The 25,912-nt window shown below is 40.1% G+C and overlaps 1 protein-coding gene across 6 annotated transcripts in view; it reads right to left on the reverse strand.

Moving 5' to 3' along the window:
* The window catches only part of LOC146505253 (uncharacterized), a 98,159-nt gene that overhangs the window by 53,797 nt on the left and 18,450 nt on the right, over window positions 1-25,912 (reverse strand). For 5 of the 6 annotated variants that reach the window (XR_014877420.1, XM_085181744.1, XM_085181747.1 and 2 more), the window contains 7 exons: window positions 23,118-23,162; window positions 20,479-20,523; window positions 11,945-11,998; window positions 10,139-10,174; window positions 6,381-6,410; window positions 6,250-6,276; window positions 5,716-5,769 (listed from right to left, as the gene is read on the reverse strand). Coding sequence is in view for 5 of the 6 variants with exons in the window: in XM_085181744.1 (XP_085037870.1) it covers window positions 5,716-5,769; window positions 6,250-6,276; window positions 6,381-6,410; window positions 10,139-10,174; window positions 11,945-11,998; window positions 20,479-20,523; window positions 23,118-23,162 (291 nt within the window). In the remaining variant the exon portion in view is untranslated. The remainder of the gene's footprint in view (window positions 1-5,715; window positions 5,770-6,249; window positions 6,277-6,380; window positions 6,411-10,138; window positions 10,175-11,944; window positions 11,999-20,478; window positions 20,524-23,117; window positions 23,163-25,912) is intronic. The other variant, XM_085181746.1, reaches the window with a different exon arrangement.

The following is a 25,912-nucleotide window of genomic DNA, read 5'->3' on the forward strand; positions in this document are numbered from 1 at the left end:
ACTGGACAACAAAGAAACATGGCTCCAATCAAATAGTTGCTGTAATTTCATGCGTTTACTGTTTCACCCCAATCAGTGGCAGCCTCCCGTGGAGAACTTCTGGCAGGAAGGCTGGTATTCTCACCAGGGACTCGTTACTTAATAATCTCACGCTGCAGGTGCTCTGGTAGAGGTCAACAGTCTGTTACAGTGGCTGTTCATGTCTGCCTCTACCTATGAAGCAGCAAACCGCTGCCAAATGTTTCAGTCCCCACAAACTGAGCCATTACTCCTTCCCTATCACTGTCACTGCCTGTTTGTGTCTCTGCAGACACACCGACTGATCGAAATTAACCTTAGCCAAGTCCATTAGATACAATATGAATATTATATATGTATGCTGGAGTGGCTCAATTATTTCAAAACAACATTTGCTCTGTCCCATAGAGGAGAAGCATCTAAATTACAGTTAGAGCATGCATTTGGTTCTCAGAGAACTGCATACTCATTCAAATTAGGTTAAATGACAAAAGCTATCAACTGTGCAAGGAGGATACATGAATGCTATTGTATTTAATCTGGCACTAATGGTTTGACCTCAGCTCACCCACATGAAGCCTTTTAAAAAGAGAGGACTAGCAAGACAGTGGCCCCCGCTCTTGTGTCAAAAGAAAATGACCGCCAGTTTGGTAGCAGATAAAATGACGTAAGTGTAAAATTGCATGGCTTTTCCTTCGTCTGAGAGAAAACATTTGGCCTGTAATGTACATCTAATGGACTGACACTCTTTGAGACATGTGTCAACACAAGGGTGAAGAGGAAAATATGGAAATAGATATGCTCGTGCCTTTGGTCGGGACTTACAGACAGCTGTCTCAGTCATTCAGCACAGGGCATGAATGGAAAATATAAGCATGACTATCATTTCCAAAAGACAGCAATTACGTCCCTTGTCTGCAGAAAACTGTATCAGTCCATATTTCCAAGCAGAGACAAGACAGATGATCTTTTCTGCTGTTTTGACAGATTATATCCGCGCTACAGTAAAGAGCTCAGGCAGCTGCCACTGATGTTACTTTCTCAAGATTTTTGACACAAGTGAAGGACTTAAAGTGTTTCTGCAATACAATTACTGACGTGCGCTGATCTGAGACTGTGATATCAGACGATATGAAGTGATGACAGCTGACGGATGTGATGCAACAGCAGCTGACGTTTTGAGGTAAAGACTTGTATCGTTTTACAGAGCTTAAGGATCCTCTTAACTGAGAACTTGTCTTCCAACCCACTAATCCAAGTAGTGAACATCATCTTCACACTTAAGCTGTTATCTAGTTTCACTTGACTTCCGATACAAGGGTCAGAGGTCTAACTAATCTCAGGTTCAGAAACCCAACGCTCCATCCTGTTGCAAGTCTGCCGTCACAGGATTCGGAAGTATTAAATCCAGTTTTATAAAGAACATTACTCAGCAAACAACAAGAATATTAACTTAAAAACCATCTTTACATTCATGAGGATAATTATTAAGGGGACAACTGCTGTAAACACACAACAACTCGGAAATAAATAATTAATGATCTGGTGCACACTGTAATTAACACCCACGGTGGTTCTAAATGCACAAAGTCATAAAAAGGGAACTGACTCAACAGAGGATGAAAAACCTGTTAGTAAAATCAAAGCCCTGTCATCTTACAGCTCAACTCTATAATGTTTCTTCAGCAGGCATCAATAATCTGACTGGATTCTTTTATCAGCGGCATTGATGCGCCACATCATAGTATTTAGTGAAAAAAGATTCCTCCCGTCACCCTTTTAATGGCTTTTCCCTCCACCTGATCATCTTGCGTTGCCTGCCTAGCAAAGACATCTAGGTGTTTTCTTCATTTGAACATTTTGTCCTCTCTTATCTCCCTGACATATGTGGCAGGTATCTTCTGTGGCACAGTGTCGTCCATCCACATTTCCAGCTGAGGTACATGGGCACATGACAAACACTATTTTTTGCAAAAATAGAAACAAAAATAATCAATAACCGAAAGGAAGTCAGCTGAGCTTAGCAGCACACTACACATATTGTCTTACCTCATGCACAATAAAAGACGCCTGCATGTTTCTTACTGAGCTGCTAGCCCGCCAGCTAGTTATCCATATACTTAGTAACTGCGTCAGGTAGTTCACTGCCTAAATAAGAGCGGCGCATAAATAACCAGCTAACTAGATTTGAATATACAAACAAATGAATAAATGAGTAAGAGGATCTTGAGTGCATAATTCATTTGAAGAGAGCACATCTGTAGACACAGCAGTTGCAATGCTCTCCTTCCTCTAGGGCTTGCTGGAGTTTCATCATCTCTGCACTGGTGTAGCTATGTCTAATAAGAACAAACACTGTGCAGCGCATCTGTCAGATGTGTGCATTTTCTAAAGCAGGAGACTAGGAAACCTTGACACGGTACAAGCGCTCAGTTTATTACAGGAGGATTTCAAATACTCTGTATTTGCAGTATTTACATTCTGCAAAATGCATAAAAGGAAATAATGTGTTGTCTGTCAATAAGGGAAATTCAATGTTTTACAGTGCTTACCAGTAGTTCCCAAACATTTAATCAGAACATATGACTGTGCTGTATTTTTCATAGAAAACCCAAGAATCAACATGACATTTGTCAGTGACTTCATGCAGGATCTAAATGTATTTCTATATACAGGTACATTTATACTGCTAATAAGGCTTAATGTAGTGTTAGGCATGGATTAAACCTCCAAGACCCACCTTGCACAGGGGGATTTCTTAAGGTGATTACTTATTAATCCACAGGAACCTACTGAGTTACCCAGAGAGCCATGTCAGCTCTGAACCAACTCACAACCCTGAGCCAACTACAGAAGCAGGGCATGCTGGGAAGTCTTGGCACAACATGAATGAGCGGTGCTCACTCTGGTGCTTCTATATGTGTTGATGTTAAGGATAAATGTGCACTGACCAAATGTGGGTTTTCAGATCTATTTTGAGCAGATGAAGTGATGGCGTTTGTTACTTTTGCAATTCTTCCTGACTTTAAATCATCACCTTTTTTATGCATTTAAAACTTTATTATACAGTCACGTGAAGCAGACTTCTCTCCGACCTGCACACAAAGATCCCCCCCCCCCCCCCCCCCCCCCCCCTTTGGTTCCTTTGTGCATGCGTGTCTTTCACCTCCTCAACTTCTGTAGGACAGAGCCAGCCTATAGTGGCAACCCAGCACTTAGCACATCATTACAGAGTGTGATGAATATTTTAGCAGGCAATAGTCAGCGGGGGGACATATCCCTTTTACAGGTGCTCCCTATCTTCGTTTTTGATCGGCTGTAATGTACCACTGAATCCCAAAGTCCTACTCTTTGCCTGCTATTCTGTGTCAATTCCATTCATACTAGACAGAACCAAGTCATTTACATTACCATTAATGGTGATGTGTAATGTAGGGGCACTACATTCCCATAAACTCCTAGACATGGTTGGACTGGCTAATACCTCCACCCTGACAAACTTAAGTAGCTCTCTATCATGTTAATAAGGTGAAATAAAGACAGTTAGGATCACAGGGGTCTGGGTGACTGATATCAGTTCTTGCATATGTTGCTTTAAGCTTTGGAGAAGGAGCAACGCAAACGGCATCCTTCCTCTTCTCCACCACCACAATGCCCTCCACATCTCCTTCAAGTAAAGCTAGATGGCTTAGAGTGGTTGTATTTTTTTTTCAACAACAAATTGAAGCAGACAGTTTGAGAGATGGTCTGGCTTGAATCTAAGGCTTTGTGAAAGCTTTCCACTCCCGGCTATTCTATGAAGGTTGCGGGGCGGTCAGTCTACATCACGATATTCTGCATCAGTCGTACAGCAGCTACGGCTCTCACAAAACCAAACGTTGCCTGCGTGGATGAGAGTTGCTAATTAGACGAGAGTCTCCGGCTGTATCAGTAGGCCACTAGCTGGCCCCTGATGATGATCCATGCCCAGCTTCCTAAAATAGGAACGTCAAACTGCAGAAGCACAGGTTGGTCAACAACTTGGATTCCATGTGACTCCTCAAGCTAAGAATAGGCAGAAACCTTAGCGTGTTAACAGTTCCCATGAAGTCAGCCAGTCATCAAAGACAGTAGTTCAGGACGGTATCTTCAGCAACAACAACACCAGAGAGTCTGTGATCGCCTGTTTAAAGCCCTATGGCAGTTTTACCTGTAAAATCTTCAAAGAAATAGCTAGTGCAAAAAAAATATTATGGGAATATAGGAGATAGGGATATAGGAAGCGAAGAAGCCGCAACATCAAACACGGAGAGACTCCCCTTTTTCTTCTAACCCAATTATGATTGAATGAAACTGTTTTCCAGAAGAAAAGCACACACCATAATTGATGTCTCTGATGCTCGGTCCCTTTGACGCTGAGCCACTACTTAAGTCAGGCTAGGTATAAAATAACACACTGACTAATGAGGCCGAGGAAGCAAAAGCATAAAAAGCAGTAACAACAAAAAAAAAAAAATCTGCACTCACTGAGATCGCTTTCGTTGACCGTGACTTCTCTCACTCACAATAGAGTTGGATACTTTATGCATTGTGGGAAATGAGCCATTGAGAAATAACATGGTCGATAATAGGTCATAAATTTATAATGGTATTGGAAGAAGTTTTGAGTCGGAATGCATTAACACACAGAAGGGTGGAATTTTTGAGATGCTCGTCTCCAGATGTCACGAGTATTGTGCATCATCTTGGGTTCGCCTTAATCTGAAAAGAACATTTGCCTGACCTACTTATGAGTGCTCTACAGCTGAACCTCCTATATATTTTATGTTTTACTGCAGTGAGCCAAATGTTTTCCCGCTGTTTTATGACCATTCTCTGTAAAACAAACACCAACACTGAGTGGCATGAAGCAGCTATTTTTTTATCACAGGCGAGTATGTTCGCACCGAGTCAATAACGGCACATGCAGAAGGACATTCTCTCCACCTGTGCGCGAGAGCTGCCTTTCAGCTGTGATGGCAAGGAAAAATAACATTCTTGCTCTTGTTCAAGCTTCTAACCACAGTATTTTATGTTTATCTATTATTAATATCAGAACTTCATGCATGAATTAACAATGCTCCAAAACAATTAAATTATAATCAACTGGAAATCACCATATGCTCCCACGGAGACTGAAATTTTGTGTTAAAAAGGCTTTGAAAAAAAATGTATTTGAATAAAAATTGTATTAAGTGCACATTTTTGCCAGCAAAATCCTGACACTTATATTTCTAACCACAGTTATTAGAATAAGAGTTGACAAATAAATATATAACATTTCAGTTGATTCACTAATGGATGCTGTGTCTGTCTCAAATCAAGCTGGCTTTTTTAAGAAACCAAATACTGTCACCCAATGGGACTGAACCATGTGTTCTGCCAGTGATATTATGAGTATGTGTGTGTGTGTGTGTGTGTGTGTGTGTGTGTGTGTGTGTGTGTGTGTGTGTGACCCCTTGACCATTGAGCCCATTCATTAATTGTCATACAGCTAGCCCACACCAACCTGTCTCCTTTTGCAGGCCCATTGCAATCCCCTTGCCACAGATCATCTTTGCCTCCTCTAAAACAACAACAGCCGTTCAGCTGCTGCCTGGCCTCTCCCCAGGCCAGGTCCTCTCCGTCAGTACAACCACAAGCCAGGCCACACAACTGGCGATCTGTCTGTTTACTCACCCTTTTGCCCTCTTTCCCCGGTTCCCCTGGACGACCAGGCACTCCAGCCGATCCCTAGGGAAAAGACATCTATCATGGTGAAAAGGCTACTACAATTGGCAAAGCAGAACGGTACTAGAACTGGTCTGTTCTCAACAGACCAGTGGATTGCTAGTGGGTTTATAGTGGGCTAGTGGGTTTATTTACAGTGATAGGAAATACAGCATTAGCTTAGTTAGAACTGCATGAAGGATAGAAGACACTAGATAGTGCTGTAGCTTTCATTCTCACTTCTGAATGGCTTTTACATGAGTAGTGTCTCTTGAACGGGTAATTTGCAGCCTCAGTTGATCAGATATTCATTCCATTACTCTACAAAGTACCTTGATAAGAAACTATTAGCAAGTTAATCAAGGTATCTGCTGAGCAATGTCTTGTGAAAGGGCATGCATATGGTGCTTCGGTAATTGGCTGCTAAACCAAATAGCTGTACTTTACTGAAAACATGGTATGTGCACCTTCTGCAGCAGCAAATTCAAGAACAATATTTGTTACCTTCTCTCCTTTTTCACCTTGGAGACCCTGAAAACAGCAAATTGTGACATTTATGCTTACAAAAAATGCAAGTAAAAACACAATAGTACAGGATGCCTCCGAGAAAATACAATTAAGTAAATTCAAAGTACCTGATCTCCTTTCGGACATTCTTTCTCAGCCTGTGATTCAAAGATATTGTATTTTAAAAAAAGCACTTCAGTCAGTTTGAAAATGCAACATGATTCACACATTAGGGGATAAAAAATACATGCCACACAATTGTTCATGACATAATTATCCTTGACCAGAATGACCTGAAGAGAAATGAGGGCATGACTGCTACAACTCTCCTGACACCCTGCTGTTCACTGTCAAGAAAGGCCAAATGGAGTCGTCTCCGAACCAAAACAACGCCATGCACCACATCTCCGCTTTCAAATACAACCCAAATAATTGGTGTCGTCTTTCAATTGGCATCCACAAGTCAAAGACTGCTGATTTTCTTCACAGAGACAGCTGCACAGATGGACATTCATGACGCACGTCTTTCAAGTCAGTCAGACGCCTCATCCAAAGTAACAAAAGGAAAAAAAAGCTAACGAGGAGGCTGACAACTCTCAGACTTTTGCAGCTGTGTCCATAAAAAGAAAGCCAGCTCTGACCTGTGACACTCTCAACAAAACATGACTCAGTCCCCTGCAGTTGTTTTGCTAATAAATCAATTATTCATGTACAATGGTACAGTGGTCTTTGCTTGGGATTGTTAGCACAGAATCTTGACAATGGCTAACAAGCAGTACAATGCAAATACACTGGCAGCACGTCTGCACTAAAAAATTCCTCCCAACGTTTTCTGCTCGCGGACCAATTTACTGGCATGATGTTAGAAAGTTTGCTAAAATCCTGTTTGCCTGTCGGAGAAAGATTGTTGCTTTGCTTGTCCTTACAAATGTGAAATTAGCATTAGAGAATAGCTAATGAATGTTGGCAGTGTTCTGTGGGCATTGTAAGCACTTTGGTGACATAAAAGGGGCAGGCCAGAAGCAGTGGGACAGTTTTTGTAACAGACCAGTGCTGATTAAAACTGGCAGGCTGATCCCCTCATGATATGCACATAATTAGCTAACCACCCGCAGTATACTTTTACTCTGTATCAGCAATCAGCTCCCTTGCAATAACGCATTGAGCCTACACACTGTGCCCACACAGTCACAATGCAGTTAGATCTGTAAGTTTTTGGACAAAGACGCATTATTTTTTTCTTGTTGTAGACATGCCTCTGCATACCTCTGCAGTGCATTTGAAATCAAATATGCAGTATGTGATTGAAGGACAAACTTTCAGCCTTAATTCAAGGGGTTTTTACAAAAGGATTGCATTAACTGTTTAGGGATTAAAGCTATTTTTGCTCCCATGACAAAGCAGAACTTTCACCATTAGCCGGGGGAAAAAGCAAAATAAACCTATAAGCAATCCAGCAAAAACTTTAAGGGTGTCCAAATCAACAGTCTGGTGCATTGTTAGGAAGACTGAATGCACTGACCAGCTCACCAACAAGAAAAGACCTGAAAGACCACAGAAGACAACTAAAGCGCACAATTGCAAAATGTTTACTTGGTTAAGGAAAAAAACTTCACAGCATCTAGCCAAGTTAAAAACAACCTCAAGGCGGTAGGACGGGGGTCAGAGAGGGCATGGCGATGCCCAATCTGGAATGGCGATCCGATACCTTCGGTTAATGAGCAATTAAATCTGATCGGCAGGTTAATGCATATTACCCTTAAAATCAGTTAATTTTTTTGTGTGTAGCAGCCTTGCCTTGCTTTCAGCGAAGGTGTGGAGATACTCAGTAATATGCTCAGTAATAAGAAAATAATGACATCCCACGGTCTGCTTACACCTTCAATACATTCTTTTTATTCTCCTTTGCATCCCAGAGATGATTCATGGTGCACATGTAAATAAAGATTCAATTGCAGTACTCATCATCTATCTAGTGTTACACAAGAGGAGCCAGCATAAACTCATTAACATTTTTCTGTAAGTGGTAGGTAAGAGTCAACAAATATCACAAAGCAAACACACTGCATCTGCACAGTTTGTCACAAAACGTGTCTGCTAGGAAAAATGTACAGCTCATGTATGTCTTAGGGAGAGAAAGTTCATGCGCAGCACTCGGAGACTGAAAGATGAGACGAAGATGAGAGATTGTTCTCAAAGGTAAGCACTGCTCAGCAAGTTGAATTTTATGAACTGGAAATTTAAATCTTGCATGTAACGTCTGCATTCACTTCAGTTCTTAAATCAGATATTCAATCCCAATGTGACATGCTGCAGAATTGTGTTTTTGTGAAATTGCTTGCAAAACAAATTGAAGCCGGTCATTGCCAAATTTGTGTTACTCAAGCTGATTAGTTTAACTCACTGAATACTGAGTGAATCTGTACTGAGTGAATATTAGAGTACCAGCACAGGTCAGCTTGGACAAGAAAAATTATTATGGGACTGATTTCTAAGTGATTCTTTTCCCTGTCTTGCACCACCACATCCAATCTCAGGGTTCCCCCATCTGCCAAATCCCACTAACCCTCTCAAGTCTACAACAGGGGACAAAACCACTTGTTGCTATCAAGAATGGGAACATCAGATTAGACTTTGCTAGAAAAAATCGTGTGCACAGTTCTAACAAAAAAATTAAAATAAACAAATATTTGGATTTATGGATCCAGAATAATGGAAAGAAAAAAGCTATGAAGAAGGAGAGAAACACTCTGTCAAGATTGATGGAGACACTGTTATGGCATGGGCATGTGCTGTATGACTGCCAGTGGAACTGCCACTAGTGTTTAAAGATGATGTGACTGCTGATAGATGTAGCGGGATAAACTGTGAAGTGTACGGGGATATACTCTCTGCTCAGATTCAGCCAAACATTGAAAAAAACACTGACCAAGCAGAACTTCACAGTGCAAATGTGTAATGATCCACACTGCAAAAGCAACCCAAGAGTTTCTCAAGGCAAAGACTGGATATTCTTCACTGGCCAAGTCTGAGCTCCATATAGATCATGCTTTTCAGATACTGAAGACAAAACTGAAGGCAGAAAGGCCTACTGGAGCTTCTCAGTGGAAGAAATATGGCATTTGGTGATGTTCAAGGTTTCTAATCACATTGTGACTGTCTGATTTAAAATCTACTGTGGTGGTGTACAGAGGCAAAACTACAAAAACTGTGTTATTGTCCAACAAATTATGGGGCTACTTGTTCGTACTGTAGGTGACTATACAAGTAATACACTTAATGTATATGTGGTCTGCTACGGATTCTGTTTGGTTGTGAAGTGAAACTGGTTTCCGATTTTATGTTTTCTTTCTGCTAGATGTTGCCAACCAAGAGAAATATACAAGACGTAAACCCCGGTGTCATTTCTCGCGGGTGTCTGTAAATGCACAAAGTCTGCAGGGACAGATACCATTCCAGTAAGTGCTTGTCTCACCCGCGTAGGATACAGCCAGTGACTACCTGTCAAACTCCACACCCAGCCCGAGGCTTGGAGCTCCATTCTTCTCTGCCTGGCTGCTCATGCCTATCCTTTTTGGCTCCAGTGAAACCGCCCACTGAGCCCTATCTATCTGCTCCTTGTTTGACCCATTCCCAGGCGACGGTAATGTGACACAGAGAGCGTTCACCGGAGTGCCCCACTTTCCATCTCTGTGGGCCAGATGTTTTAACACTATCTGTAGAGCCTGCCAAAAGGCTGTGGTATTTACAAAGCTCGGTTTTGCCATTTCATGCATCTCATTTCATACCCTCATAAGTACATTTTAACATCACCACTTTATTTGAACACATACACATATACACACAGATGGCATAATGAGATGTAAATGAAGAAGTGTGAACTTACAGGCAGCCCTGGAGTTCCAGGCAGACCCGTATCACCCTGTAAGAGAAGACAATAATTAAAAATAAATAAATAAATAAATAAAATGCGCAGCATTAACTCTTTATCATACTCAGCTAAATTTATAAAATCTTTTATTGACTGATAATCATTAAACCTAAAGGCCATTTATCATGTTTGTGAGAAAAAACCCTGAAGGTCAGCTCATGTAAGATGACATTTCATAGCAGTAATATTCAAATATAAGCACTATGTACGGTAGAAGGCTATTACCTGGTATTTACACTATGTCCTTACATGAAGCATGTCTGATGACTTTCACACTGGCAGGTGGGCCATTAAATGTGACAGGCTTTAAAACAAATGCAGGCACACTACATCATGAGAGAGCTTTGCAGCATTAACAAGGGGGAGGCATGATAACACTGTTCGCTGACTGTTACATACAGGCGGTCACAAAAAGTCATATGAGGAAAGAGAAAACACCTTTTGATGCCAACATAATGTAATGTAAGCAATGAGCTCACATCCTTTTTGCTGACTGTCTTGTTTTCTTGTTTTTTTGTCTTTTAAGATAGATCACTGTTCACTATTACTGCCATCCTACCCCCTCTTCACAGCAGTCCCAACATTTTACAAAGCACTGAGCTGAGAAATAGATGACTTTACTGCTGCCAATATTCTTTTATCAGATGTGCATGAAAGGGGAAAAAAAGAAGAAGAAGAAGGTGTTCGCAGTTCATATCCATTTTGTTGTCTAAATGAAAGTCACAGCTAAAATATGCCTGCTATGGGATATTCAGGGGACTCATTAATTTATGCTTCCGAATCTGCCTCTCTCTGTCAGCTTCCATACAAACAAACGCTCTCTCCACCCCCTCTCTCACCCTCCCATCCGGAAAACAGGATAAAATACGCTGTGATTCTCTGTTGTCTTCACAGAAACACACAGACCTCATTATAACTTCAAGGCTGGCAGACAGTGCATTGCACCTACAATTATGCGGTGAGTTCTACCAAAAGGCAACAACAACAACAGCAAAGAGAGAGAAAAAAGGGGGGGAAAGCACTAATAAGGGAAGAAAAATAAAAGAGCAAGAGATATGGCAACTAATTACAGGAAAAACATTCCAACTCATATATGGGAAATAATCCCACTGTGGCATGAAAAGAAAAGTTTAAAAAGACCAATATTTTCCACATCACTACAAGAGTTAATCTAATTCATGTCACTGATGAGAACAAGGTTTTGCATCAAACTGTTGTCTTAAACCCCAGACTTATGGAACCAGCTACAGCCACCTGTGCAGGGCATACCTATGCAACTATTGTATTCCTAGAATTAAAAACCTAATGTCAAATACTATTCCTATGAGTATTCCAGCAAACTGCAGGCAATGTTATGCATTTCCCATTTCATCTCTAAGCTTCAGTATCAGAAAAGACCTGTTTAGAAAGCGAAAGATAAAGGGATTTGTTGGGCATGCCCATTACAAAAATATATCACTTTGAACATATAAATACTCCACAAATAGAGAGAGTGGACCATTTTCCCTCTGCCAGGATAAAAGCTACTCTATACGACCATCAATAAGGTCTTACTAAGTTATGAAAGCCATAACGATACCCTTTAGTTTGCAATGTTTGGAGTAGCAATTCACAGCAGCACTTCAAACAGATGGACAGCCACATTATCGAGACTGCGGCTCATGAAAGTAAAGCAGATTCCCTGATGACAGAAAAGCAAACTACGAAAAAGATTATTGTTCTAATGTTTTCCAGCCCAGCATGTACGGCAGACTCACTCACTTTGGTTCCTTTGGGACCAACTGGACCAACTGGCCCTGAGTCACCTTTCAAACCCTGGGGACAAAAAATATACAACACATCTTTTCTTCATTTTTCCTTTTAATGAGAATTATGGAATTTTTAAAAAAATGTAATGAAAAATACCCCGGATGTGTTACTGTATGTCAGTATGTTGACACTCAGAGAACAAATCTACCATGCAGATGTGAGATTCTCATGCCTGTCACAACTGATCAATGAGAAAAGAGCAGGTGATGTCAGTCACAGGACACTCAATGTAGCTGAATTATGGTGAGACGCTCATGATTAGCTGATTACACTGTCTCTACCCCCAGCCCCTTCCCTCTGTGTTCCCTTGTTGCACTTACGTTTAGCAAGGACAGTGACTGTCATTGCTTTTAAACCTCGAAGCAAAGAACCTGGGGGTGGGATTGAACCAACGCAAGCTCGGGGCAAAGTCAAACCTTTCGGTGGTGAACTGTGAAAGTACGAGGACGGCTCAGATGAAGAGTGATAGCTGATGAATGAGGCTTGACACGTATTGACAGGCTAAATTTGCAGCAAGCCTTGTTAGGTGTGACACATTTGGGCCAGTAGCACCAACTCTTTGAAATAGGTTAGGGGGGAGCAGGGAAGATGGGGAGCGTGAGCGGGCTGTAAAATGACTCAGAAATACAATAATTTGTCATGGTTAAATTTAGAGTCAGATAGGCTATTAATAGTGAATTATATATCTGGAGAGGATGATTACCTACCCTTATCACATTAAGTCTTGCTACCAGAGACAAATTCATTGCCTGTTCCCTGCAAGCCTTGTCTTCAGCCACACCATTCAGAAAGTAGACGCCTTGCTAACAGTGGTGGAAAGTTATTTTCTGTAAGATAATGACAGCTACAGTGAAGCCTCGCTTTAAGTTGCGTCAACAGTGAAATGACAACGACGTGATTTTATCAGACTGCATCAATTTATGCGGTCCCTCAGCCCACATGCACTGTCAATAATAGAACAGCTGTCTCATAGTTGCACATGTGTGAGCTCGGTTCTTTCTTTAAATCAACAGCCTAACCGCTTTGCTGGGGCAATCTGACACAAGGGAATCCAGAAGCAAATTCCCCTCTTCAATATTACCAGAGCTGTGGCAGAAATTAAAGAGCATCGGAGCGCAAGGCTCATATGATAACGAGAATGAAAACAACTGCAGATTCTGTCGATATGAGAGGACTTATTACAATGAAACGCCTTTTGTAATATAAACATGTTTTCTTGTTAATGTGATCTGTAACAGCTATTTTAGAAAAGGAACCATTAGGCTGCTTTTCACAGCTCTGTGTTTTTGGGTTACTGGGCAATTTTACGCACATATCTAACATCACATCACAACACAATATTTGCAATTTGACAACTTCTTGCTGAGGTCATTTTTGTTTTTGAGGTTTAAATCTGGGTTTGTTATCAAAAGAAGACGATTTAGAAATCATTACAGGTTTCTCACTGACAAGTGTTGTTAGGGGATGTCAGAGCTGCGGTTTGCATGGCTCTGAAACAGTAAGCTAACAAAAGATATTTTAGTATAGCTGTGCTTCATTCTAATTATCAGCCCCATTTGTTATCACTCCTCCATACAGCTTAAATCTATATGAGCGCAGGACATTATAGCTACAGGCAATTTTCTATTCAGTTGTCTGAAGTTGAAGATTGACTGAGACTGTTTTGTCAATCCCACGCTGCTCATTCCTGTAAGCCACTATTAAAAGATCATTAGCAAGCTCTCTAACAAAATGTTATCGCCCTCCTCTTCATTCCCATAGAGGATCGCTCCTAACCTTCAGACTCAGACTCAACCCTCACTCACAAAGTTATAGAAACATATTACTTACTCCTGCCATTTCCAATACATTTGTACATTTAAATTGAACAAGACCCATATATTGGCATATTTTATGACAGTGTCACAGACTATTTGTTTGACTTTTTCATCATGAATTGAAATGAAGGATCCAAAGCTTTCCATTACACTGACACAAGATGGATTGCAAGTTGTTAAAAGTGCATCATATAATGGTGTAGCATGTCAGTCAGAAGTCTAAATAATCATCAGTTTCACAGGCTTCATAATGATCTTACCCATGGCATGCCACGCCACACAAAATAAAATTCCAGGGTTTTAAGTTTTGTATTTTAGGTTTTCTTTGAGATTGGTATGTCTATATTCTCAGCTAGTTCTGGGTTCACAAATTGTAGAATTTTGAACATTTTCCTAGTTTTCAATCTATTTTTCTGGTATTAGTATAGCATTTTAGCTATCAGCATTTTGTTCTGTTATGATGTTGTTCATTTTGCATTCCTGATAGTGACTTGTTTCTTGTGTCATTTGTTTAGATTTACTCTGTCCCCGGCGTCTTTGTCTTGACTGCTGTCACCTTTTTCCTGTTTCCCAGATGTTTCCAGTCACCTCAGTAATCCTTGTATAAATAGCAGTATCTTTCACTTCTTCCTTGTCACGCTGTACTGTGTAGTTGCCTGTGTGTCTCCCCGCTGAGCTTCCTAGATTTTCGGCTCTCGGGATTTTCAACTCAGTTTTGCCTCCGTTTTAGATTTATGTTTCTAACTTCACCAGCTGCAATAAAGAATTGCCTTCCAGTTGAGGTCCGCTTCTGCCTGTGAGTCCTGCATTTGGGTCCTCAGACTTCAATTTCTCAAATATATAACATCATTAAACCAGGGAGTGATGCTGATGCATTTCTTTAATTCAGTATTAAAAAAACAGCAGGATTTCTTTGCAATCTTATATTCGTGTCAGGCTGTTCACATGAATAGACGATTCATTAATTCTGAAGTTTTCAGGATTTGAGAATTTCTTTACAATAAAAGGGGGAAATTTGAAGGAACTGTGGCCTTCTGTTTCACTTTTTCCCCAATTGTAGACACAAAACAATGTGTTTACTAAAGAGCTGACAGGGAACTGCCATAATTCAAACCGAATAATACAAGTGTGATAAGCTTCTGTAAAGTGGTGAGCTATTTTTCAGAAGCACCACATGTTCTTGTCAAAAATTCAGGTCAAACAAAAATTGAGTCAGCCTACAAGTCACTCTCCCACCTTATTTTAAATTATAGTCATTCACACAGTCAAACTAAGCTCTGCAACTGCCATAGCCAATCTGCGAGCTACAAAAATGTTTCCTTCTGGTAAATATTTTAATTAAAAAACTTAACAAAGTAGCTTTACAGAAAAAAGTTAGAATTCTTAATTCTTCCAAATACTAAAAATACACACTGTAGTAAAAGACACATTGGCTTAGAATATAAATTTGCTTGATAGAAAACTTGGCACATCTGTGCAATTGTTCTGACCTATAAAGGTTTATAAGATATGCACTGCAGGCCTACACATCATCTGGAGAACAACCAGAGCAATTAAAAAGTAAGCCTTCATATTTTTTTGGATGACGTTTTTGGCAGCCTTGCAAATTTTTCGTTAAGCGTTTTTCACAGATGTACAAAAATGAAAAGATGGGGAAAAATTTACCAATTAATAAGCTTTTTTCTTGTTTCACATTTCCCTACAGCCAATCAAAGTACAATTCAGAACTGTACTTTGAGTCCGTTGACTAAAGCTTTGGTATTAAATAGCCATAATGTGACCTTGTGGATTTCAAACTATAGCACCAGCACTTGGTGCTTTAAATTTTAGATTAACTATTTTAAATAATCTCTTTCATAAAAATAGATGGAACCACTTTTTCCACTCAGCCAAAATCTTTTTTTGTGTGTGTTGATGTTGTTACTGTTGCAAACACTGTACGTTTGAAACCTACCAGTTTTACACAGTTGTCAGCGTGTAAAGCTATCCCAGAATGCTCTCTGAGTAAGTTAAATGTCAGACACAATACATACGTTTGTTAATAGAAAAATGGTCAAATCAGATTCAGCACAAAAGTGGTTAAAAGGAAAAACAAATATACTATACTACCTTTTGAATCCATACACCTATATTTTTTCATTATAAGTCAATGTGCAGTTTGAGCCATTCATGTACACAGTAATTACATGAAATATCTCCAACAATATGTAAAGTGATTCCTAAGAACAAGCCCGTTCTTAATTTATTTCAAGGAATGGATAAGATACTAAGTCAAAAACAAACAATTAATCAAAATGCAAATCAATAAATGTAGGCGTTAAGAAGCGGTGCTTTAGCGATTGTTCTGAAATAATGCTGTTTAAAATAATCTCGGCTGACTGTTGCTAAATTGCTAAAATTCTACCTGAAGAGAGAGCATCTAATGACCCCTTAAGAGAAAAAAAAGTGCATTTTTATTTCTTTTTTATTATCCTTCCTTCTACACTACAGCATGGTTAAGAAGCCTCCTCTCTATCTAATGGACTCAGTCGTGAGCCCATAGGCTTAATTTAGGTGCACGATGACAAAGAGCGAGATGCAGACAGGGGCCGGATATATTGTTAGCTTCTGTTGCAAGCTTGGGGCTTTGTTGCATTTACAGGGGAGGATAAAGGAGGCAGAAGGGGCTGGGAATAAGTTGGTGCTGACTGTGTGGCAGTTGTTCCTGCAGCACGAGGTCAGAACACTGTGGGGAGCTGTGTACACTTGCCTGCTAATTACACACACCACTGTGTCTCTTCGCTCAGGTAGCGGAGACAAGACAATCTGGCAACTCCCCAGCACAAGACAACTAAAGCAAGCAAATAAACAGAGCCAGAGAAGTAGGGATGAACAAATGCGGTCTAATTGTGTTTACTTTTACCTTTTACCAACTAGAGCAGCTTCAGGTCGGTGCCCTTGTCTAAGAAGCAGGAGAATGATTGCAAGTTCTAACTACTGTAAACAACTTAATCATCACAAACAAGGTTTGGCCTTATTGAGTGAAGGCTAAATTAAAAACTATAGTAAGTATTCTGAATGCAATGGTGGGGAAATGCTGTTACACCGAATGACAGGCCTTTAAAGCTCCATGGAACAGGATCTGTAAGTAACATAGATATCTTGAGTGCTGGCCTACAAATGCCATGGAGGTTACAGAAGGAAATGCCTTTTGTGACTTTCCCTTTGCTCAGCAATGCACTACCCCATACATTCTGATATAAGACTAATCACACTGACATCGGGCTGTAGCACTGACAGCTTCTGCACTTTCTGAATAAATAAAATTTACCCAGGAAACCCAAACAATAGCTCGTAGTGCGAGGATATTAGACTACACTGTCACAGATCATCTAGAACAAGGGATATCATGTTTCATCGGTGTGACTAGTCCCTTGTTTTTTCCTATGACACTTCACTCCTCAGCTGAACATCCTGTCTCCACGAATGTAACTTGAATTACCCACAAAGTAACACGTCCCATCCCATAGGAGGTGTATCTGCAAAATGATACCGGAGCACATGCTCATACACAGAATTCCAGCTTCTCGGGTGTCTACTCTAGCTTTAAATAACACGCCAGCTTTAAAAATGGGATATGAGCTAATTGCAGTAAAAGGACAGATCAGGTGATGAAGTCTGTCACAGGAGTAGTCAGAGTAAATAGGCTAACTGAAATCATCAAATACATTTGTGCGCCATAGACAGCTTTTCATTTATTTACATTAAACAGACAACATCTTCTGCGTTGTTATTAAGCAGGGAGTGTGTTTGCCGTGCTCCCTGCTTCTTACCTTCTAAATAAGCAGAAACAATAATTACAGCATACTCATTGAAAGTGATATTATAATACTAAGGACAGTATTTATTTCTCCTGTTGGGGGCTGTTTATTCACTACAAATGACGATTTTAGGACTTTCGAGTCTCTTAGCACCAATTTCTGTAAGTGATTAACTGGAAAGACGGCCCAGCTTTATTGCAGATTTATTTAGTCGATGAGGCTCAGCTTCATCCTCTCACCTGACACTGGGGATACTGGTTTTTAATCCTGTAATGCTCACTGCACACTGATGAGACATGGGGGTAGTTTAAATCCCATGTATTTGTCTACAGTGTCCTGCCATCGTATTATTCGAAATCGAATGCAAGTGTTAGATCAAGAAGTCAAATGACTCACAGAGAAAGCATAGCTGTGGGAAAAAAGGGAAAAACAAATAATGAAACCTTGATTCGTACCATAATTTATTCTCTTTCTAGAAGGATACGTACTGGAAACATAATCCGTTGTGTTGACGTTGATGAATGGCTGAAACGTGTGTGTATTTGAAGAAATTATCGCATGACTGCATGCCATGTAAAGCATTGGAGTCTCCCAGCTTATTGTCTTGCTTTAATGACACTCAGCATTGCTATTCTGGTTCAGTGTCACTCACTGCTGTCTTCAGCACCAAGTTTGAAAGCTTATTCTGTTGTTATCTATGCTGCAATAATTACAGATGACGAGCTAGTAGCCATTTCAGAGCACGCCGAATGAATTGATAAAAATCTCAGCTTAAAACAACTGCTCGTCAACTGGTGGTGCAGGAGGAAGAAATATCGTTTCAAGGGTGATGATATAGTATGTTAAAGGATGTGGCTACAGCAGTGCCCCAAAATTTCTTGTGCAAGGAATCGAAATCCTAGCTTTCTAGCACAAATTTGTAAGTTTAAGTAAAGTGGGGCAGAAAAAAAGCAATTTAGTAAATAAAACTGTTATCACTTAATTAAAAATAAATACTCAAGGCATTTGGCTTGATTTAAAGCTGTATCCAGTGCAGAATAAGTTCTCTATACACTCCAGAAATTTGCTGTTCTCTAAGGAACGCGCTGACATTTTGGGAAAATAGACTTGTTTTCCTCTCCCAGCATCAGATGAAAAGATAGATGTCGGTGTCATTTCTGTGATTTTCTACAAAGACAGATCCAAAACATGTTTACGGACCTCAGCTCAAAGGCAAACCCCCGGTGCCTCTTGGATGTACTAGCGGCAAGCTTGCCAGATAACAAGATACAGCAGGTCGGACTCGTATCTTCTTTTTCACTTTTGATTTAGCTAGAACAGCTGTCCTCAAGCTAAGCTAGGCTAAGCACGTCCAGGATCCATACGTTATTATCCATAATGGGCATCTGAGTTGCTGGACCAACACGCCTGCTAGAAGCAATGCTTCACAAATAGGATCTCAATTTCTCAACTTTTTCTTTGTTTCAAATCACTCAAGGAAGTAGGGCACAGTATAATAAATCCCTTCAGCACACGCATGAAAAGCCATTTGAGCATGACCGAAGAAAGCCCCAGCGCCTAGGGATGCACAAAGATCAAAACAAGTCACTTCTCTAGGAAAACATATATCCTTACACCAAACTAGTGGCAGAGTAGTTTACGACTGAGCACCACTAACAATGATGCCTGCCACCCAGAGAAAGAGCGAGCAGAGGGGAGCAGGATTGCCTCTCAGCAGACCCTTGGTCCAATCCTGTCAATGTAGCAGCTCACTGCACTTTTCAAACAGCCGATAGTGATGTCAGTTCCAAAAGGGACAAAACAGACTATCTCGTCAAAGCCAATCCTTCCTATTTGAACCACTTCTTTAAAAAATTCTTTGGAAATGATATAAACAGTAGATGGGGTTTTTGTGGGTTTTTTTTTTTCAGGTTTACTGTATGGCATCCAACCACACAACACTGTGTTTTTCTCCTTAAATCAGGAGCAGCGTGCATCATCGCATCGATGTCTGACAGTCTGAGAACTTACAAGAAACAGGGAGGTAATTCTACCGGATTAAATCGGTAAATACTCTTTTGGCTGCGCACACTCATGTTTATCCCTGTTTTTTTTGTTTTTTTTATCCACTTTCTCTCTCTGTTATATGGCAGATCATGGGTCCACAGCCTGCAGGGAGGCTGATTTCTGTGGCAGCTGTTTGTTGACTCAAGTGGGAGATGGTGATGAAAAGAAGTCCCTTTATTAAGCCACTTTAAACTGACCATCTGCACAGCTTTCAGTACATCTACTGAGATTGTGCTATGTGAGCAAACAAAAGCAGTATAATAAGAAACAACAAAGCGAGAGAGAGAAAAGAAAAAAAAACACGCTTTCATTTAATTTATGCTTTAAAGGAAGGAAAACAGATTTGCTTGTAGCTAAAAACGCTTAATAAGATCTAAGTGGTGCTGTTGTTGTTTCTTTTGAATGGATATGTATTCAAAACAATTATCATTTAATAGTGCGCCTTATCAGAGTGTATATTACATACATTAGTCTAATCACTGCAGCCAGATTTAAGAGCATGCAATAAAATGTAACCTAAAATGACACAGAAAGGGCTTACAGTAATTTGGGAAATGAGTTTAGTCCATTAGTATGTCAAGCCTATGGCAGCATATCAATTAATTTCACTGCAGAAGGACAATGTCGGCTAGAGCACTCCTTGCTCTGCTTCAGATATGACAAGCACCTGAAAACAGCCACACAGAAAAACTCTGCTGCGCTCCTACCCCCAGGTCATCACACAGAAAATGAAAAGCCTATAAGAATTGATTCCCTGACGAAACCAGACCTGGTTGATGTGCTAGGTATGGAATATATGTCTGCTGAAGATAGTGGTACTTACTTTCTCTCCATCGATTCCCTTTTGCCCTTCTGATCCAAGTTCCCCCTGCAATGACAAGACTGAAAGTTAAAAGGTGCAGAAAAGACCCTTGAAAAGTTTATGCTTTCATCTTTTTTTTCCCACTCTGACACCCAGCAGCGCTAAAGTAGGGTTAAGGAGACACATGGAGGCTCAGAAAAGATGTTAGCTTTTAAAAGTTTTTAGTGTTTCATAAGTGGCTGATGAGACATTTATTGCATAAGCTAGGGAACACATTAGTCCACAAATACTTTTAATTAAATCATTAAAGAGTTATAGTGCTTTCATTTATCCCTATAAAAATGTAAGTATAAGGTCCACCCCTCTCCTTCCCCAAGGGACGCCACAATAATTACACCACTGTACAGATGCACTGGGTGGTGTATGATATTTATCATGTGCTGCTCTGGAGTTATTGTGTGGATGTTAATACACTCACATGAATACAAACAGGCAAAAAAGGAATAAAGTTAAATACTGAACTTCAAAGAAGTTCTAAGAATCTAAGTTAAGGATCTTGGCGATGGCAGCAGAAAAACACACAAGAATTTATTAAGGAGAAGAAAGACCACACACAACACACATCCAGGAGTCGCATGCAGTATCTTGCTATTAAGCTCCCTGCAGCATTTCTGCTTCAGGAAAGTCTATAACATGTGTGGGATTATTTGTAGTCAGTAAAAAAGCTGTTAGGGGCTTATTTCCACAAATATCTTTCTGATCAGTGATTCTTCTCAGGCTGCCCAGCCAGTGATTTCGGAGAACTGTGCCAGAAATGTGTGAGCTGTCTTGGAACCTCTTGGCTCCATTATGAAAGTGTAACCTATACAGTTTAATGACCTCAGCTGGCCCATAAAGCTCAAGCAAACTACAGTATTACAGTGTCCAAGGGCAACCATATCATTACTTTTATAATGCCAACAGCTGCAGGAATTGTTGTTCTCACATTAAGACGCCCAAAAGAGTCTGAAAATCTGTGTGTCTTAGCTAAAAGTGCCCACAGCCATCTGTAGACATCTCCGAACACGCAGCATGTATAGAGCATATGCACATACTGGATGCCCCCAGATGGATAAAAGGCGAGTATAACAATAGTCCACACACACAGGTTTCAGTAAAATATGTCTGGGTCAGGAAGAAACCTTATTGATGCAAAACTGAGCAAAGCTACAGAACACTTCAATACATGGCACTGTGCATTAGCATCTTTATCAATACTACTGCTACGGCTGGTGCTTTTCTTGTGCACTGTTGTGTAACAAAATAGCTTTCGCTGGCTCCTGTACAAGTGGAGAGAGCCATGCCTTTAAGTGCTATACCTTATTTCACAAATCAAGGTTCCCGAGCAAATAAGTCGTCCCACAGTGAGCTTAACGGATATAGATCCAGGATTAAGCCATATTCCACATTCAGGAATAATCCTGTTTATTGACGATGCGTAAACAGCTTCCACAACGATCTTCGGTAAAATCGATCCCTAAATTCAGTGTAGTATCTGGTGGATATATGTGTGTTTTTCTTGTCTTGTTATGCATTAGCTGTGTTTTTCTGAGAATAGAATCAAAATCCCACACCCCCTCTTTCCACTCCATGATGTACTGCAAGGTATTCTCAGTGTAAGATATAGAGACAACACCCTTGTACCAGCATTACTGTAAGTAGTTGGCTGGCCTCCCAAAGCAGAGGAGATTAACACATGCATCTGAGATGCCACATTTGATAGTCAACAACCTAACTGATGACAATATCACACAACGCAATATGCAAGGGAATAAATAGCAACTGCAGTGAAATAAATTGCAAACACGGTAATTTTCTCAACCCTTCGGGAACGAGACTGGACTAGTAAAGAACAAAACAAGTGCTGCGTCAATCTGAAATGTTTTAAAAATGAAAGATATCTGCATTTTTCTTGCCCTCTGAAGTCTCCTGTGAATTGCTTGTCACTCTTGAGTCCTAATTTTTACTTAGGGAGGCTGTACATAATTACATGTTTTCACAAATGCGCATGAAGTTATTCAAGTCACTTGTTTTTCACTCAACAGTGAAGGACTTCATTAAAAAGGTGCAACTGAGGCTCACACATGCAAGACATCTTCTCAGGACAGACAGCCCAAACATCTAGCCGGGATTGCGAGTGCAATGGCAAGGACATGATCTCTCGCTGGCGTCCCACTCGGGAAAACTGCCAACTATGTCCGGTGGGGGCACACGGCCAAGCTAGAAATGCCGCTGGTTGGACCTGAACTTGGTTGGAACTGGATATCAGTAGCCGTACCGAGCAGGCACCTATATATTTAATTCGATTTTGATATTGCTTTGTTTTCTGTGTTGCTCTGATGAGGTCACCACAAACAGGCCAGTAAATCAACCCAATAATGTTAGAAAATAAACTCAGAGAGGGGCACTGACAGATTCCATAAATCACTTAATCAAAAGAGCCATCTGCTATTTAAGCATCTGTATACCATACAGCAACACTAACTCAATTTGTAACTAAAACATATCTTTAAAAAAACAAAAACGTAGAGCCCGCGTTCCTCAAAGCTTTAGTCACAAGTGTGAGGGCAAAGCAACACTGAGGAGTGTTAGCTTTGCAAGTCATTCAGCGAGTGACCTACCTTGGGTCCTCCGTTTCCTGCGGGCCCAGCCTCCCCTGCGTTCCCCTGCAACAGGAACAACACAGGGACCTGTTAGTGAAAGGTCTCTCGTTCACACATTAGTGAATAGCTTTATGAACACTTGTCATTTCAACAACGATCTCGCTCCTACAGCTGCTCCAAGAGTTCTTGCTGACACAGGACCTCAGCAGCTGCAGATCGGGATACTGTTTCTCAACAACTGGAACGTGCATATCTGAACCCCATTAGGAGTCATCATATTGTTTTAATAACTGTATTATTTTTAGAAGGTTAGACAAGACAGGGCAAAAAAGGAAGAGAAGTTTAAGTGTCTTGAGGGATATACTTTTATAGACAGTAAAGACAGACTGGAGAGAGGATAAAAGAAAGAGGTACTGTCCGCAGTGCTGCTAAGAGGAGAGGCTGGACTGTTATTTAGCAAATTAAGCAAATGTAGAACATGCTGCAAGCTAAGAATCTAATTAAGCATAATGTCCATTCATTGTGACATCTTCATTACGAGCCCTGTTTGCTGGCTCTCAATAGGTTTGTTTGGAAAGTACAAGAAAATGTTGCTAACTTAACAAATGAATTGCTTTCTAGGCTGGAGGATAAACGATGAGCCTTATTATTGCATCCATTATTCTGAGCATGTCCACTCTACCTTTAAAAAATACAAAACATTTGATAATTCACTGGTCATGTGAACAATTGTAGCATGTTAAGCATTCATATTAGACGCAAGACATTCATGCATTGTCTACATTTCACAATGCTGTCACCCATTCATTCTTTATCCACTAAAGTTTTCTTTTCACCCACTGACACGAACCTTTTAAAAAGCTAATAATAGTACAACACTAATTATTACAATAGGAGCAATGAAAGGTTTTGACAGCCAATCAAAGTGTTAGTGAAATAATAAACCATCTTGAGTGAAATTCCTATTATAACTCACTTTAGAGGTAGAATGGGTATAAATTGAATTAGGGGGTACTAATTGAAAACACAAGCCATAAGGGCATGAGAATTGTAAATGGTGCAAAACAAATTATGGGTATTGTAAAAGGGAAAGAAGTTTTAATTTCGCCATTATGCCTCTGTTTTATTTATTTATTTATTTTTTGATGAAGTACATGCAGGAGCTGTAAATCTAGTAATACCAGGGTTTATGTGCAAGGCCATAGAAAATGGATTTCCTTTCAAGTAAGCTGCATTCTTATAACCCACTACTTATCTGTTTAATTTCCTGAGGGATTCTGGATTAATCATAGCAGTTTAATCCCTTTGCACCGCATTAGAATCCTCCATCAAACTCTCACTGTAATGCGGGATAGTACTTTCTGTCAGAGTAACACAGCAAAAGTAATCCCCACCCATTTTCCCAAGAAACCCTCTGTGTAGGTCACGATGATTGGCCTGCACTTCTCATTTTGGTTGTTTAAATGCTCTAAATTGCCCAGATGTCTTTGATTAATCTCTACAAAGTCAATCTAAATTGTTAGTAAGTATACTATTTTTAATCTTACACAGAAGGAGATTCTCAAGTCTCATAAGATTAACTCAATAACAGAGTTTTCTATGACTTTGTTACCCCTTGTTAAATGTATTGTAATATAAATCAGAGTTTCTCATTCTTTAACTGTCCCATGAATACTGGGCTAGCAATATGACAGCAACATGTGGGTCTTGCCAAACTAAACAAAGCGTTTAAGAAACCTATAGGTCTAGTTTTTACTATACTAATGTATAATTCCTGACATAATTTGTCCATTTTCCCATAATCTGAACATAAATTCCTATCTGGAATCATGGAGGAGCTAAAGATTCCTTACAAAATCCTGTAAGAGGCAACAATCAGGACGGAGAAGCTTGTGTTAAAAGGACAGAAACACAAAGGTATCCAGTATGCAAGTCTTTACATCAAGTGGCATGAGGTGTAAATGTTGTCCCTCCATACACAAAACAATTTACTTTGTAGTGTTATATATAGGAACAAGCAAATAATATAATAGGAAAACAGTTGGTGAGATGAAATATATTAAGTCATCATCACATGTGATAAATCTAACACTTAAGAGCAGATAATAATTTAATTGCAAAAGTGTGGTGGCATCACACGAAGCAGCAGTTTTTTCCCCCTTAAACAGTATGTGGTGTATCGTTGTGCACGTAACAAAAAAGCAGAAAATAAATTGCTTAGGGAAAGGTGCTTTTACATTTTAAAAGCCCCTAAAAAATTAGTTTGGTGAACATTTATGCAGTTTTACAGATATGCACAAGTCATAAGTAATGATGTCTCTTAAGACTGAAGCTATGGAGCCAAGGATTTGTAAGTTGGTAGCTACATGTCTTCAACACTTTCATTTCTCCCTCGCTTCCTTTAGGTTTCCATAATGAAAATCATTCTGGACCTTTGAAGCAGGCAAAGCCCTCCACTGCGCAAAATGAACTATGATGGCTCAAACTGCACAAACACTGCCCCATTGCTTGTGAAAAATCACACACTGAAACACACAACCTACTCTATCTCATAACAAATGGAAGTTATAAATGTTGGCTTAGCTTAAAATAGATTTTTGTAAATTGGATTTTGAGCTCTGGCTAATACGGTGGGTTCCGTGTCAGGCTCGTAGCCGAAAAATAGCTTTACTTTGTTGTCTGGGTCAACTTTGTTAGCTAGAGACAGAGAGGCGTTGAAAGGCTGCTCCAACCGAACTTATTGTTTCGGAGGAAAACACGAACACAGTGTACAGTCGAGTCATAGCTTACTTACAACTGGGCTCGTCAGGCAC

This window comes from Neolamprologus multifasciatus, chromosome 13 (genome assembly GCF_963576455.1).
Source record: "Neolamprologus multifasciatus chromosome 13, fNeoMul1.2, whole genome shotgun sequence".
Taxonomy (NCBI): domain Eukaryota; kingdom Metazoa; phylum Chordata; class Actinopteri; order Cichliformes; family Cichlidae; genus Neolamprologus; species Neolamprologus multifasciatus.